Below are 15,770 nucleotides of genomic sequence, written 5' to 3' on the forward strand. Positions count from 1 at the left end.
GGGCTCTGGGCTATACAGGTTGTCTCTAGTTGTCTAGTGCCTGGTGCTGGGGTGATTCAGGGCAGGAGGACTATTGGCTTGGGGTGCGAGAGTTTGATAAAGAAGATAGTTGAGAGTGTGGTCACTGAGTTGGTTGGTTTGTATATGAAAGGTGTGCTCACAGGGGAGTCATTCTCTCTCTCTAGGAATTAGCTAGCCCTGGGAGGGTCAGTCTCACAGGATCAAGGCCCCAAGTGCCAGAGCATCAAGAATACAGAAAATAAGAAAATATAGTCAATACAATTTCCCTTCCTCCCCAAAGAGTACCTATCTCCTGACTTCAAACACCGTGGATTATTTCTGCCTATTTTTGAACTTTCTATAATCAGAACCATACAGCTTATACTTTGTGTCTGCGTTCTTTCATTCAACAGTGTGTTTGTGAGATTCAGCCATGTTGTTGTGTATTGCTGTAGTTTTTTCATTTCCAGTGTTGTATATTATTCTGTTGTATTAATTTATCCATTCTTCTGTTGATGGGCATTATTTGTGTTGGATCTAACACAAATAATGTTGTTATGAACATTCTTGTACATATTTCCAGGTGCACATGCCAACACACATTTTTGTTGGGTTTATTCCTGGGGCATGAAATTGCTCGACTGTAGTTAGGGTAAGCGTGTGTTCGAGTTTAGTAGATACGCCCAACACTGTACCAAACTGGCTGTGCCATCATGAGTGCATGACCTTGGACAGCGGCCATTCACATTTTAAAGCCACAAGTAGAACACTCCAATGTTACTGAACAGAATAGTTTCTTTGCCTAGACCTTAGACAGTATATGCACTGGTTGATGATTAATGTATAAAGGTTAATTTTGTCTGAACCTTATACAGTATATGTATTAATTTAGGAAATGGTTTCATTTTATATTGGACCCAGATGAGCATAAATGCAAAATGTCAGGAGAAAAACAAATTCAGAACACTTTTTTCTTTGGATTATGTGTCTCAGATTTTAACTTATCAACTTCTCAGTGAAGCCCCTCACTCTTGACTTTCTCACATTGACCTGTTAGTAGAAGCTCACGAGTGGTTCTCTAGTTCTGTGAGAAATGGTGGAGAGGTTACCAGATTTGACCAAACCACTTCCACTTAGTTATGATGGGCTCTCAATAAATGTTGGCTTCTTTGTTGTAATAAACTGTAAAGCACTCTGCAATCTTAGTTATTAAACTCTTGCTGCTTTTTGAAAACTATGGAGGTATTCTGATTACTCATTATTGTGATCTTCTTTGTCCCTTTTCATTATCAACAAGTTCTCAGAGTCAAAAAAAAAAATCTACAAGCCCATTCACACTATATTATCCATAATAATAAAACAGAATTTTTCCTTTGTCCCCATTTCATGTTGAGATTTGCAAGAAAGCAGGAGAGAAGTTTCATGGATGCAGAATTATTTCATACCCTCAAGCACTATCCGTTTTGGTGAAATTACTTGCCCAGGCATTTAACAAATGAAAAACCTCACAGAAATAGTTACTGCCTTTACTATTCCACCATAGTCATTCTATTTTAACACTCATTATAGGGGAAAAAAATTGGTGAGTCTAAATTTTAATATTGTTGCTGTTAGGGCTATTGGGACCCTGCGTCCAGCAGAGCAGAACCCTGTCTGGTCTTTTTGCGCCATCCTCTCACTTCCAGCGCTCTATCAGACAATACTCCACTGCTATTCACAGGGTTTCTGTGGCCAATTTCTTTCAGAAGTGAGTAGCCATGTCCTCCTTCCTAGTCTGTCTTGGTTCGGAAGCTCTGCTGAAACCTGTCCACCATGGGTGACCCTGCTGGTATTTGAAATAACTGTGGCAGAGCTTTCAGCCTCACAGCAACACACAGCCACCACAGTATGACAACGGACAGGCGGTGGTGTGGTTCCCTGACTAGGAAAGGAACCTGGGCTGTGGTGCTGGGAGCGCCCAATCTTAACCAATAGACTATCAGGGCTGGCTAAATCTTATTTATTTTATTGTACTAAATTTTAGTATAGTGGGTAAGAAATACTTTATTCACACAGATGTGAGTTATCATGGTGTGTGGCAAGTGAGGTGACCCAGCCTGGTGTAGTCATCACCTGTGAGGGGAGTATCAGGCTGAATTCACTTTGGTACCTGAAAGGATGTTGTTTGGAACACATTCTGTTTTATTTTATCCCGGAGGCCCCTCCTTTCCCCTATGTAAGAGGTCTCAAATTTGCTTCCCCCCACCAAAATAATAATAATAATAACCCCAGAGTTTGGAGTATATGTGTAGAAGGGATTCAAAAGGGGCTAGTTTGCCCTCTAAGAGGTGACACATTAAGTCACCTCAGTCATTCACGTCTCAGTAAGAAACGGCCCATCAGGTCCTAGGCAGAGATGTGAGTCTGCCTGGAACTCAGAAAGGCTGATCCCCTGAGGAGGGCCCGCGTGGAGCCCTCGCTCCCCTGGCTTCTACGTGGCCGAGCCTCGAAGCCCGGACTCCCAGGAAGTCATGCGGGGCAGGGCCAACGCCTGCCCGCCGCCCAGGGCCTGCCTGGCGACACTCCCCTTCCGCGGCTATAAGTACCTCGGCGGGCGCTTCTTCCCAGACTCGCGCCGCCGCCAGACCGTCCAGCCGCGCCGCAGGTAAGGGCGCGCCAGGGGCGCCCTGGGCGCGGGGCGGCGGGGGAGGCCAGCCCGGGCTCAGCCCGCGAGCGCCCCGCGCAGCGCAGCCCCGGGCCCTCGGGCGGGGAGGTCACCGGCGCCCCCGCCGCCCCGCCGCGCGCCCGCCTGGCGACCCCGGGTCCTCCGCACCGCGTCCGGGGCGCTAGGCAAGGCCAGGCCGGCCTGCGAGGACGGAGGTCGGGGCGTGGCGGCTGGAGGCAGAACCGCAGCCTGAGATCAGAATGTCTGGCTTGCTCCCTGAACTCCTCCCTCCCAGGGCTGTTTTGTGGCCGTTTCCAGGCAGCCCTGGGCCCAGCTGCTTCTCCTTTCTGCGGCTGCAAGGGAAAGGAGGTCGGTGCCACCCTAGAGGTTATTTATCAACGACACGAATAATTCAGTTGATTGCCTACACACTAGGCACCTCGCACAACTGTTCTTCCTCCCTGCCTGTATGTGGCGAAACTAAGGCTCCGAGAGTGCAAGTCAGGGTGGGTCAGTGGGTGGCTGAGCTGAGGTGAAGGCCGTCTGCGGGAGTGAGAGAGGATGCTTGTCACCTTCTCCGCCGTCGGGCCGCCCGGCCTGACCCTGGGACCTGTGCCGGGCTTCCAGACTCTCACAGCCTACACCAGCTGTGAGACTTGGGACACTTAACGTCTCTAAACAGTAGCGACTGAATCTCAGTAATGACGATAATTCTATCTACTTGCTGGAATTTGCTTTAATGCACCGTAGGTAGCTATGATTTTCTAATAGAAACATTCTTGTTTCAGGTAAACGTGGGCATTGGATTCACTGCCCCAATGAATCAGAGGCTTGAACCAAAGGGTCAGGAATGTGTGTGCTCCCAAACTTAGTAGGAAAGGTGGCCGAGGCCTGGCTGCTCCTCAGAGTCACCTGTCTGCAAGGTCAGAGCCCCTCAGGATACCCTGGTTCCTGATCCTGTGTCCCTGCTGAATCTGGCCAGTCATCCCTCATGTACCTTTGTGCACACAGAAAAGTGTTCTGGCCCTCCAGAAAAAAGAGAGAGAGAGAGAGAGAGAGAGAGGAAGTACAAGTTCCAGGGTGTTTCAGGGTAGCTGGCACAAGTTGAGGCAAAGGTGGGGAAATCCGTTTGCCTAATTTGCTGGTGTGGGCACGGGGCAGCTGGGGCCTCTGTTCTGTGTTGCAGCCTTCGCCATGGAGCAGCTGAGCACAGCCAACACCCGCTTTGCGGTGGACTTGTTCCGCACTTTGAATGAGGACAATCCTACTGGAAACATCTTCATCTCTCCCTTAAGCATCTCGTCAGCACTGGCCATGATCTTCTTGGGGACCAGAGGCAGTACTGCGGCACAGGTGGCCAAGGTCAGCAGAAACAAACAGCCTGCTCTCCCTCCTGTCTCCCCACTAACGTCAAGTCGACACCAAAAAGTGGAGCCTTTGAGCTCTTAAGGGTGTGTTATTAAAACTGCGTTTCTGTGTTCAGTAGCTATACGTTATGAGGTCAGACTTTCAGAAAAAGCCCAAAGAACAATCCGTTTGTAGGCAGGCTTCCATTCACCATCGAGTCTTTGCTGAGCACCTACCATGGGCCAGGCACTGGTTTTCGTTTGGCTGAGGATATAGCAGTGAAGAAAGCTGACGAAACCGGAGCAGTGTGCCGCTTCCATTCCGGGGGTGAATCATGGACAGCTTTCCCATAAGCCACAGCACCTCCTCCTGGACTAGGATTTTCCAGTTTCTGCTCTGCGTGTGGTGACCTGCTACTCATAAGTAATGCCTGTTATGTAACGTTACTTTTGAGCATAATGACACATAGGAAACGCACCACGCTGGAGATGCCTCACCCTTTAGAGGGGACAGGGTGACCGTGTATTCTGTATTCCCGCGGCCTAGCCCTGTGCCTGGCACCAGGTGTGGCTCTGTGGGCTGTGACGTGGCGTGTTGAGTTAGCAGGAGGGCTCTGCAGGGAGAGGAGAGGGGTGAGGTGCAGCAGGTGCGGGGGCAGGACCAAGCCCGTGCTGATGCGGCAGGTCACTCTTACAGCCGGGGAGGAAGCTGTGATGTCCAGCCTTCCTCCTGTGCCTAACGGGTGTGGAGGACACTTGTGTGCTAGTTATTGTTCACTTCTGAGAGGGGACTCTGGCTTTCCTTGTCACCTAGGGGAAAGGATTGCCAAAAGGGAAGGTCTTTCCAACACACCCCTCACAGACCACACACACTGCACCCGTAGCTGACTCAAGTTTATGAAACTATTCCAGCTGCAAAGCTTCTATTACTATACTTTATGGAAAACCAGTCATCTTCATCACTGCAGATACCAAGGCATTTTAAGGTTTTCAAAAATCCACTTTTTTTTTTTACTCCTGGAACTAATTGTCAGTTGCTTCTTGCAGGGTAATATCAGCTTCTATTTTGAGGCTTTCCAGAGACTTTATGACCTCAGCAAAGAGTAGTTTTAAGGTTTTTTCCCCCCATTTCCATTAAAGCAGATCAACCATAGCAACTATGGAAACATTCTATATCTCGGTCAGTAACTGGACTTTGTACACTGTGTGGGTTTGTTCTTTGTATCTTAAAAGCAAGGAACCAGCCCAGGCCTCATAAAACCATAAAGGGACTCTTGGTTTGTAACTGATACATGGAGAATTAAACTTTTGCCAGATCTTAATTCTAAAGAACTTATTTTTAAATAAGTGAATTCATGATGCTAATAGTGTAATAAAAAAACCCTCAATCGGTACTATCTTTGTGTTCCTGCATAGGTGATGATTCTTACTTTTACCATTTATTTCTGAGAACTTTCAGTAAAATTATATTTGATACAGAATATATATATGAACATTCCATTTATGATTTTCTTTGGGAAAAAAGCAGACTTGTGTAAATATTTAGTTTATTAACCACTCATATTTGTGGAACTACAGTTATAACAAAAAGTCACGTAAAAACAGTTTCTAATGTTGCAATTATTACGTCTCACAAAGCTATAAATTTTGGATTCTCTATTATTTGTTCTTCAATGAAAATTAATAAAGTATTGGGCTGGGGATCTTCAATAATTAGTAATAAAAACACATCAATTTAATTCGATAGAAGCAAATGTGAAGGAATCACTTTATAATTTCAAAATAAATGGTGATAAAAAGGATGTTTTCTTTATTTTAGACTCTTCATTTCGATACTGTTGAGGAGATTCATTCAAGATTTCAGAATCTGAATGCTGATATCAACAAACGTGGAGCTTCCTATATTCTGAAACTTGCTAATAGGTTATATGGAGAGAAAACCTATAATTTCCTCCCTGTAAGTACTTTGCACTTCAAGTTCTAAAACTCACTGGAAAATGCAGATTTTTTTCAGCACAATCAACTCACAGAAGTCAGTTTTAAGTTTTATAAACATTCAGAAAAACGATACAGAATGAAAACATATGCAGACAGTATTCTCGTTAATCGATGTGGTTTCATTTTATAGTCCTCACAGTGAAAAGATTGACCTGACGGTTTTACCTAAGCAAGAGTGACTTCCAGAAGTCACTTCCAAGTACAGTCAAGTAGAGTATTTGCTTATTTATGAAAATATTAGTCAAAGGTTAGAAAAGAATTGGTAAATTTTTTACAACACTGAAACTACTGAACTGTATATTTAAAAATGGTTAAGATGGTTAAATTTAATGTTTTGTTTTTTTTACCATAGTAAAAAAATATATAAGGGTTAGAAATTTTTTTGGGTACAGTGAACTTTATGCCTTTTTTACGCCAGGACGATTTCTGTTCCTTTTAAGGATTTTAGAAAATCATTTTTGTATGAAGTAGGAGTTATCCATGACATTTCCTTTTTTTTTTTTTTAAATAGGATTTCTTAGCTTCAACTCAGAAAATGTATGGTGCTGAATTGGCCAGTGTGGATTTTCAGCAAGCCTCTGAAGATGCAAGGAAGGAGATAAATGAGTGGGTCAAAGGACAGACAGAAGGTAAGAGACAGAACAGAATGTCACCACTGCACACTGGTGGCTCTTCTCTGCCCTCCACCTCCCCCACCTGCATCTGCCTCCCTCTCCCTTTCCCTCTCTCCTCATCCTGACACTGGGGATGAACTCTGCACTGCCCAGTGCTCAACAGCTTTCAGATGGAGAAATTCCTCAAAGTATAAACTTAAACATGATTGAACTGAAGTAGCTAAATATTTTTTCCCATAAATTCCCAAAAGTACATTTTGAAATTAAAACTAACATTGAATATAGAATAAAAGGAATAAAAATTTTGAGGAAAATCCAGCTGGCTCAAATTATTTAATACACGTATGAAAGGAATATCCTCTTGCTTGTGAATCAATATTCACAAATGGTCATAAATATTTTTTGCCAATATCTTGTCTAAGAAATCAGGGATGGTAGGTGGGACTAACTCTCTCTCAGGCTGTTTATCCAATATGACTCTCTCTAACCTGGTCCTGGAGTGAGTCAATGCCCCTACAGAACACCTGAGTTCTGTACGATGAATTGTTCATGGTCATGCTATGGTGGTGGGTGTAGCCTGTGTTTCAGTGGAGTAACTGTCCTACCTTTTGGATATTTGTTAAAATCTTTTTTGTGAAAGTAGGCTTCCACTCACAGGATTTGAAGAAGTGATTTATCTACCAGTTACTAAAAACATTTTCGTAAGGAATATTTTTTTTTCCTGAAAAAGAATGGCCATTGACAAAATAAGGCTCATTGGTTATCGCACTCTCCAGAAAAGGAGAATTTTCCTGTTTTTAGCCCTTTAGCCCTTTAATTGGTTTATTTAAAATAGCAACATGCTGGTAGGGCTTTCCTAACTTAATACCATGTTAAAGGAAAATTAAATAGAAACTATGCATTTGAATTGCATTTCAGTGCTAATCAAATATCAGTTCAAATTTGGAATTCTGATATGTGGGGATTTTTTAAAAAGCTTACTTTATCTTTTTAGGGAAAATTCCGGAGCTGTTGGCTGCAGGTGTGGTTGATAACATGACTAAACTTGTGCTGGTGAATGCCATCTATTTCAAAGGCAACTGGCAGGAGAAATTCATGGAAGAGGCCACGACTAATGCACCATTCCGACTGAATAAGGTGAGGTGATGTAGCTGTCTAAAATTACTCTTTGCTCTAAAAGAATGCAGATAATATGTGAGTGATTCTCTTTTCAACTTTTCAGAAAGATACAAAAACAGTGAAAATGATGTATCAGAAGAAGAAATTTCCATACGGCTACATCAAGGACCTTAAGTGCCGTGTGCTGGAACTGCCTTACCAAGGCAAGGAGCTCAGCATGATTATCCTGCTGCCAGATGACATTGAGGACGAGTCCACGGGTTTGAAGAAGGTACGGCTCCCGTGTGTCCTTTCGACATGTCAATTCTGCCTCGTGTGTATGTTGAGTGGTAGGTGCTTGTTACGTGTTTACTGCTGTTACTTGACTTTCCTTTCCAGTTCTTTGTCATTCCTTTATAAATTAGCCCATCAACATTTACTACTCCAAAGCCCTAAGTTCAAATTTTCAGCTCCTATCAGTGCACAGTTGTGGTGGGAACATCTAAAGACCTGTACTAAATGTAACATTGGCTGGTGGCAGCTCACGGAAACTCTCTTAAATGAACTTTAAAGGAAAGTGCAGTAAAATGAGGATTGTTTTATTAAAATAAATTGTTTAAAATTAAAAAACCCGCAGGCTGGCCCAATGGTGTAGTGGTTAAGTTCACGTGCTCAGCTTTAGTGGCCCGGGGTTCACAGGTTCGGATCCCAGTGTGGACCTACACACCACTCATCAAGCCATGCTGTGGCAGTGTCCTATATACAAAATAAAGGAAGATGGGCACAGATGTTAGCTCAGGGACAATCTTCCTCACCAAAAAAAAAAAAAAAAAAATTTAAATTAAAAAAAATAAAAATTAAATTAAAAACCCCACAACATTATCGTGTATAGTTTCATCATGTACTATAAAATCCTATTATTATACCGCTCATTGTCTCCACAGTTCATATAGATTGTGAATTAAATTTCCAATAGCTACGTGATAGATTGTGAGCTAAGCCTATTTCCTGATAGGAACTTTGTGTAAGGTTTCTATCACGTGTAATTTAAAGGCTATGGCATCTCTTGTTAGGGCTAGGACTAGGCAAAACTGTGGCGATTGTGGTTTTTCTTCAGAGTCCCTAGCCTGCTGTGTGGTTTTTCTCTACTCCCTCCCTAACCAAACTTGCTGTCAGGAAGGGGTCTGATGTTAGCCATTTGCATGTATAGAGTATGTGGTGAAATCAGTGTGGTCTTCTTTCAGTTGCATTTCCACATTCATCTCTTCTCTGATCATAAAAAGAACGTCTCTAGCCTCATGAAAGGAACTATCAGCATCAACAGAACACGGGGAGTGATGGTTCTGTTCTAGTCCAATAGTAGGAATGATAATGGCTGACATTTATGTAGCACTTACCATGTACCAAGTGCTTTATATACGTTAACTCATTTAATGTTCACAGCAATGCTATCATAATATATATTATTACCCCCGTTTTAGGTGAGGAGCTAGGTCCTTTTCTATTTTTACCTAGGAGCTAAATCTATTAGAGATTACTTCAGCTCTGTGAGGTTCTCAGATAACCATAGTGATCAGTGGGGTCCAGAATAAATAGAATAGAATAAATAGAAGAAACTAAAATTTTCCCTTCTACTACTCAACCAATTAGGGTAATAACAGCCGTCATAGCCTATCACAGTAATCCAGTGTGGTAGGGGCTTAGTAAGTCCTGGATGGATGGATGGATGTGTGTGTGGATAGGTGAGTGGATAAATGGATAGTTGATGGACCAATGTCTGAAGTCCCTATACTTGGGCCCCTGATGGCTTGGAACACAGCTCTGTTCTATTATCACCAATTGCCAGAAAGAAATGAAGTCCTTCAAATGGAATCTGTTTTGGTACAAAACATGAAGGAAACTAATTAGCAACTGATGTTATGGGTCCATTCATTTAAATAACATTTTTTTTTTTTTTGTGAGGAGATCAGCCCTGAGCTAACATCCGCCAATCCTCCTATTTTTTTTGCTGAGGAAGACGGCCCTGGGCTAACATCTGTGCCTATCTTCCTCCACTTTATATGGGACGCCGCCACAGCATGGCTTACCAAGCAGTGCGTCTGTGCGCGCCCGGGATCCGAACCAGTGAACCCCGGGCCGCCGCAGCAGAGCGCGCGCACTTAACCGCTTGCGCCACCGGGCCGGCCCCCATTTAAATAACATTTTATTACTTTACTTAATAAAATCATTTTCATCTCTTCTTTTTGCCCATTCTGATTCCAGATTGAGGAACAGTTGACTTTGGAAAAACTGCGTGAGTGGACCAAGCCTGAGAATTTGTATCTTGTTGACGTCAGTGTCCACCTGCCCAGGTTCAAGCTGGAAGAGAGCTACAACCTCAACTGCCCCCTAGCCCACCTGGGCATACAGGATCTCTTTAGCAGTGGCAAAGCTGATCTGTCTGGCATGTCAGGGGCCAGAGATCTTTTCATATCAAAAATTATCCACAAGTCCTTCGTGGAAGTGAATGAGGAGGGCACAGAGGCGGCGGCCGCCACAGGAGGCGTTGCTACCGTTGTCATGCTGGTGCCAGAGGAAAATTTCAATGCCGACCATCCATTCATTTTCTTCATTCGGCACAATCCCTCAACTAACATCCTGTTCTTAGGCAGACTTTCTTCCCCTTAGAGACTGTGGAAATACAAGTCTCTTAAAGCTTAGAGCTTTATTACCTGCCAGTATTATTACCATTACTTTTAATGGTGACAATTTTCATATTTCTTTACCAATAAAACTAATATCCCAAAGCAAATCTTTAATTTCCTTTGTAAGTTCAGCTCTGTTGGCTATTTACACCCATTAACTTTGGCATGGGTATCTATTTTCCTTTTTTATACTTAAAAAATCCAGTTATTGCTTTTGGATGCATCAAGTTAAAAAATAAAAACAATAAATCAGATTTATAGATTCTTGACAATGTAGTAATCTATGAAACTGCTATACTCTCTTGATAGTGGTGGGAAACATTATAATACTGTAATTTATTTTACAGATAGATTTTTGGAAGCCATAATAGAGAGACACTCTGATTGTTGAAGGAAGGCTTAAAAACAGATATTCAATTGAAATATAGGAGAGCACCCCAGTTAAGGCCCGGGTTATGAAGACAAACTTGCCTTGGCCAACGTTTCTAACCCTTTGTTCTGCAGGATTAGTATTCTAATACAGCACTCCAGTTTCAAACTATTAAATTAAAGAGTGACCTGGTGATAACCTGCCTTCTCTTTTTTGTTTTCCTTTATCCTACCTGACATGTAGTTTGTGTGGGATCACATGGTGTTAAAAAGTGGGTGTCCTATCGTAAAAGATACCAAGAAATCACAAAAAGAAAAATGTGGTAGGAGAGACTGTTAAGCAAAGAGGGGTCACAAAGATCTCACTGTTATCCAGCTTCTTGCACATTTTCTGATAAAGGCTCTTGCCTTCCATTGTCTGGTATAGGTTGTCACGCCAATGCGATGGCTTTATGCAATGCTGTGGTGGGAGATGGGGGGTTCTTTGATTAATATAAACCTTTGTCAAATGTACTCCTTGAATGGGGCTTGAAATGCTGCATTTTCTTGCTCCCACAAAGCTGGTGGGCTGGTTAATAAAGTTTCCTAAGGTTTTGCAAGCCAGACTGATCTCCATCTTCTTGATTCTCTCTTATCTCAGACAAGCCAAAACTACATGAGGGGGTTCTTGGCCTGACAATACTGATGTCCATGATGGTAGTGAGTGAGACCACAGAATAAAAACAGAATGTTAGCAAATCTCCTGTTGGCAAGCTTTCCTTCCTTCTTTTTTCTTAAAATACTTACTAGCACTAACCATATTCCAGGTTCTCTTAGCTATAGGAAGAAGAAGAATGTCTAATTCTTGTGATGGTGAACTAGGTAACTCAGAATTCTTAAGACAACTAAAAAACCAATCAAACAAAATAAGCATCATCTCAAAGGCAAGGGAGAGCTGACATGATTGTGATGAATTAATGGACCAAGATCCAGGAGAAATTGATGAATATGGGAATTAGGGCCACTTTTGCCCCAGGGGCATTTGCCAATCCAAAAGAGGTAAAAGAAGAGAAGCGGGGATTTTGATAATGTTCAAGGCTAGGTAGACAGTTTGGGCCTCGTAAGAGTGGGGGCTCCATTATACCTCCTGTGCTTTTGTTTGGCACCCTAAGAGCTACACCCTGTGAGGAAGAGTGAACCAGCTCAGAATGCAGACCTGTTATAAGTCATTGGACAGCCCAGAAAATTCCAGTCCCTGGAATTGGAGTGCATTCTTCCTGGTTTGCTACTACCCAGAGGCACATAGCAGAAGCAAACAAAAATCATCTTTGGGACAAGATTACCCATAAAGCTCAAATTATTTTTATAATCAGCTTTAAAAATACAATATCTAGCATATAGTCAAAGATAACCAGATGGGTGAGGCTCCATGACAACATAAATTAAAACCAGCACAAAAAACAGATAATAGAAACAGAACAGGGGCTCCAAATACTGAAATCATCACAGACAATTTATGAAACAACATTGTTTTCTATGATCAAGATGACAAAATACATTTTAAGCAGATAACTGGAAACTTAAAAGACATTGCGTATTTGAATAAAAATTAAATAGAAATTCTTGGGCCGGCCCCGTGGCTTAGCAGTTAAGTGCACGCGCTCCACTACTGGCCACCAGGGTTCAGATCTTGGGCACGCACTGACGCACCACTTCTCTGGCAATGCTGAGGCCGTGTCCCACATACAGCAACTAGAAGGATGTGCAACTATGACATACAACTATCTACTGGGGCTCGGGGGGAAAAAAAGGGAGGAGGATTGGCAATAGATATTAGCTCAGAGCCGGTCTTCCTCAGCAAAAAGAGGAGGATTAGCATGGATGTTAGCTCAGGGCTGATCTTCCTCACAAAAAAAAGAAAAAAAAAAGAAATTCCAGAGCTCAAAAATACAATAATAAATGAAAAATTATATAAGATTTAGCAGTAAATTAGAGAGAGCAAAAGAGAAAGTTGTGAATTGTCAGGTTAGAAGAAATTATCCATAATTTCTTCCAGAAAGACAAACATTATAAATAAAGCCCAGAAAGACAAAAGGATGAATAATACAAAAGGAAGGATAAGAAATTCAAAGGAGTCAGTAAGAAGATGCTTAACAGGAAAAGAGAAGACAAGAGACAGTATGGGGAAGAATAATATTTAAAGAGCTAACATTCAAAATGTGTAATCTAATAACTGATAAAAGACATTAATTCACACATTCTAGAAACCCTACCCAAACCCTAAGCAGGATACTACAAAGAAGTCCATCTCTAGACACATCCTGGTAAGACTGTAGAAGTCCAGAGACTAACACATGACCAGAAAAGAAATCACATAAAAATGAAGAAAAAAGACAAAGTACCCTCAAAGGAGCAGCAGTTAGAAGGATAACACATATGTCAACAGAAATTATGACAGCCAGAAGATCATGGAATGATTCTTTAAATATGCTGGGAAAAACAACAGCAAAACACCCTGCCAACCTAGAATTATTCTATACCCAGGAAAAATATCCCTCAAGATATTATTAGAAAAAGAAAAACTGTGAGAGTTCACCATCAGCAGACTTACAAAAAAAAGTTCTAGAGGATATTCTTTTTGCAGAAGAAATGTCAGAGTTGTAAGAAAGAATAAAGAGCAAGAAAAACTGTAAATATGGTAAATTTACATAAATATTGACCATATAAAACAATAGTAATAATGTCTAAAGAACTTCAAATACATACAGAATTAAAATAAATGATAGCATAGAAGTTGGGGAAGGAAATGGGAGTAAAAGTTGTAAAGTCTTTACGTTATCTGGGAAGAGAATGAAAGTACAGTTACAATTACATTAGACTTTGATAAGTCAAGGATGCATGTTATAATGTCTAAGGTGACCATCAGAAGAAAAGTAAAATGGTTTATAACTTTCAAAATAAGCCAAAGAGAAAAAAGGAATAACAAAAACTATACAATCAATCCAAAAGGTAGAATGAGAAAGAGATACACAGAACAGGCATGACAAATAGCAAGATGGTATATTAAGTCCAAATATTTAAGTAATTACTTAAAATATAAGTTGACTAAATGTTCCAGTTAAAAGACAAAGATGGTTAGGCTGGATTGAAAAAATACCATATGGTGTTTACAGGAAATGTGTCTATAACATAAAAACAGTTTGAAAGGAAAAGAATAGAAAAAATTCCATGCAAATTCTAACCCTAAAAGTAGATGTGGCTAGCAATATTAGGCAAAGTAGGTTCTCCTATTCTAGAGATAAAAGACAGACACTTCATAATGATAAAAAGATGCAGCTCACTAGGAAAATATAACAATTCGAAATTTGTATGTACCCAATAACAAGCCCTCAAAAACACTATTGACAGATAACAAAGAAGATCTAGATAAATGGAGAGCTATACCATGGTTATGATTCAGTATTTTAAATATGTCAATTGATCTACAGAATCAATGCAATCTCGATAAAAAACCCAAAAGTTTTTTGTTTTGTTTTGTTTTTGGTGAAACATGGCAAATGGTTCTACTATTTATACAACAATGTAAAAGGCCAAGAACATCCAAGACAATCTTGAAGAATAACCAGGTGAGAGGACATGTTTAATTGAATCAAGACTTATTCTAAAGTTGCAGAAATAAGGACGGGTTTTGGTACAAGGATGGTCAGAAATGGAACAAAACAGAAAGCCTAGAAATAATAGCCTCACACAATATGAACCTTGCTTTATGATGAGTGACCATCACCCCAGTTTGCTCAAAACAGCCTGTTTATGCCTTTTGTCCTATTGCAATTATTAGCAACGTCCTCTTTTACTCTCAAAATTTAATCGATTTGGATAATAAATCACACGATCATCATATTTATGACAAGTGTGGCCCTTCAAAGTTGGGAGTGAAAGGAGGAAACTTTCAGTAAATTGTTCTGGGACATTTGGAAACACATATGGAAAAAAACTGAAGTTGATTCCTGCCTTAAACCTAAACAAAAATTATACCAGATGGACTGTAGACTTAACTGTGAAAGCAAAACAAGAACGCTGTTAGAAGATCATATAAGAATATACGAACTTGCGATAGTCATTTCTTAACAGGAAACACACACACATCTTGCTAGATTTATTCCCAGGCATTTTTGACGTTTCTGATGCTAAACTGGACCAAATGAAAATTAAGAACTTCAGTTCCTCACAACACATCACTGGGAAAAGGCAAGCCTCAGGACAGCTGATGTAGGCCACCGCCCCAAAGAGGGGTAACATCTAAGTAGGGATCTGAAAGAACGTCCCCAAAGGCATGATTCCAATTCTAGAGCCTTTTCCACTTTACTCTATTTCCCAGGTTACAACTGAAAAAAATATGGTGAAGGCAGCCAGGCTTTGTGAAGTCACAGTTTGGAGAACTGGCTTCCAGATATCTACAGAGTTGTTATATACCAGAAACGCTGCCTTAGATTATCCAAAGAAAGTGGCAGCCCATCTTGAAGAGGGAAAGAAGGAGAATTTGGCTGGGTATTACAAAATCAAGAGTGCTTTTAAAATCATCAAAATAAAGTCAAATGTGTCATGTGGTTTCTGCATTGGTCTGTTTCTTTAAAGAGATTACTACCATGTTCTTGCCATCATCAATTCTTCCTTACTCAGAAATAAATCATAACCTTGTAACCTAGAAGTCTCATCTGACCATAACTATTCTTCCAGCTTGGGGCAGGGAGAGACTCACTAAAACTTAATGAGGAAGGACACTGGGCCAGCCTTGGTGCTCTATACATGACATTTTTATCAACACCAACCTCAAGAAGTGGGTGTTATTGTCTTCATTCTATAGATGAGAATAAGTAACCTGCCTGGGATCTCGGAGCAGATTGGGACTCAGGCCTCGAAGCTCTGCAGTGCAGGAATCACCGTGATCCACCATGAGCTAAAGTCCCTGAGTTTCACCGCCAAGTCTCATCGAGAGGGATGAGAAGTGCCTTCTAAGCTATTCTAAGAGATTCTTGCC

At 41.3% G+C, this 15,770-nt stretch overlaps 1 protein-coding gene across 5 annotated transcripts; it reads left to right on the forward strand.

Moving 5' to 3' along the window:
- Nucleotides 1–2,551: 2,551 nt before the first annotated feature.
- SERPINB1 (serpin family B member 1) lies at nucleotides 2,552–11,356 on the forward strand. 5 transcript variants are annotated; one of them, XM_058555387.1, is made up of 7 exons: nucleotides 2,552–2,644; nucleotides 3,831–4,006; nucleotides 5,810–5,947; nucleotides 6,500–6,617; nucleotides 7,597–7,739; nucleotides 7,825–7,992; nucleotides 9,963–11,356. In XM_058555387.1, the coding sequence occupies exons 2-7, from the start codon at nucleotides 3,839–3,841 to the stop codon at nucleotides 10,365–10,367; spliced, it is 1,140 nt and encodes a 379-aa protein (XP_058411370.1). In that variant the 5' UTR covers nucleotides 2,552–2,644; nucleotides 3,831–3,838; the 3' UTR covers nucleotides 10,368–11,356. The 5 variants fall into 5 exon arrangements, with proteins under 5 accessions (XP_058411370.1, XP_058411368.1, XP_058411369.1 ...); XM_058555385.1 differs by having other exon boundaries at nucleotides 2,557–2,644; nucleotides 3,806–4,006; XM_058555386.1 differs by lacking the exon at nucleotides 2,552–2,644 and adding an exon at nucleotides 2,811–3,013 and having other exon boundaries at nucleotides 3,806–4,006.
- Nucleotides 11,357–15,770: the final 4,414 nt, after the last annotated feature.

The sequence above is a fragment of the Diceros bicornis genome, chromosome 14 (assembly GCF_020826845.1).
Source record: "Diceros bicornis minor isolate mBicDic1 chromosome 14, mDicBic1.mat.cur, whole genome shotgun sequence".
Lineage (NCBI taxonomy): Eukaryota > Metazoa > Chordata > Mammalia > Perissodactyla > Rhinocerotidae > Diceros > Diceros bicornis.

Bases quoted from the DNA above. Each gene is read 5' to 3' on its own strand.
- SERPINB1 (XM_058555383.1), top strand. From the start codon at position 2,905: ATGTCTGGCTTGCTCCCTGAACTCCTCCCTCCCAGGGCTGTTTTGTGG. The intron at 3,014-3,830 runs GTCGGTGCCACC...TCTGTGTTGCAG, and splicing joins GCGGCTGCAAGGGAAAGGAG to CCTTCGCCATGGAGCAGCTG. The intron at 7,993-9,962 runs GTACGGCTCCCG...TTCTGATTCCAG, and splicing joins AGTCCACGGGTTTGAAGAAG to ATTGAGGAACAGTTGACTTT.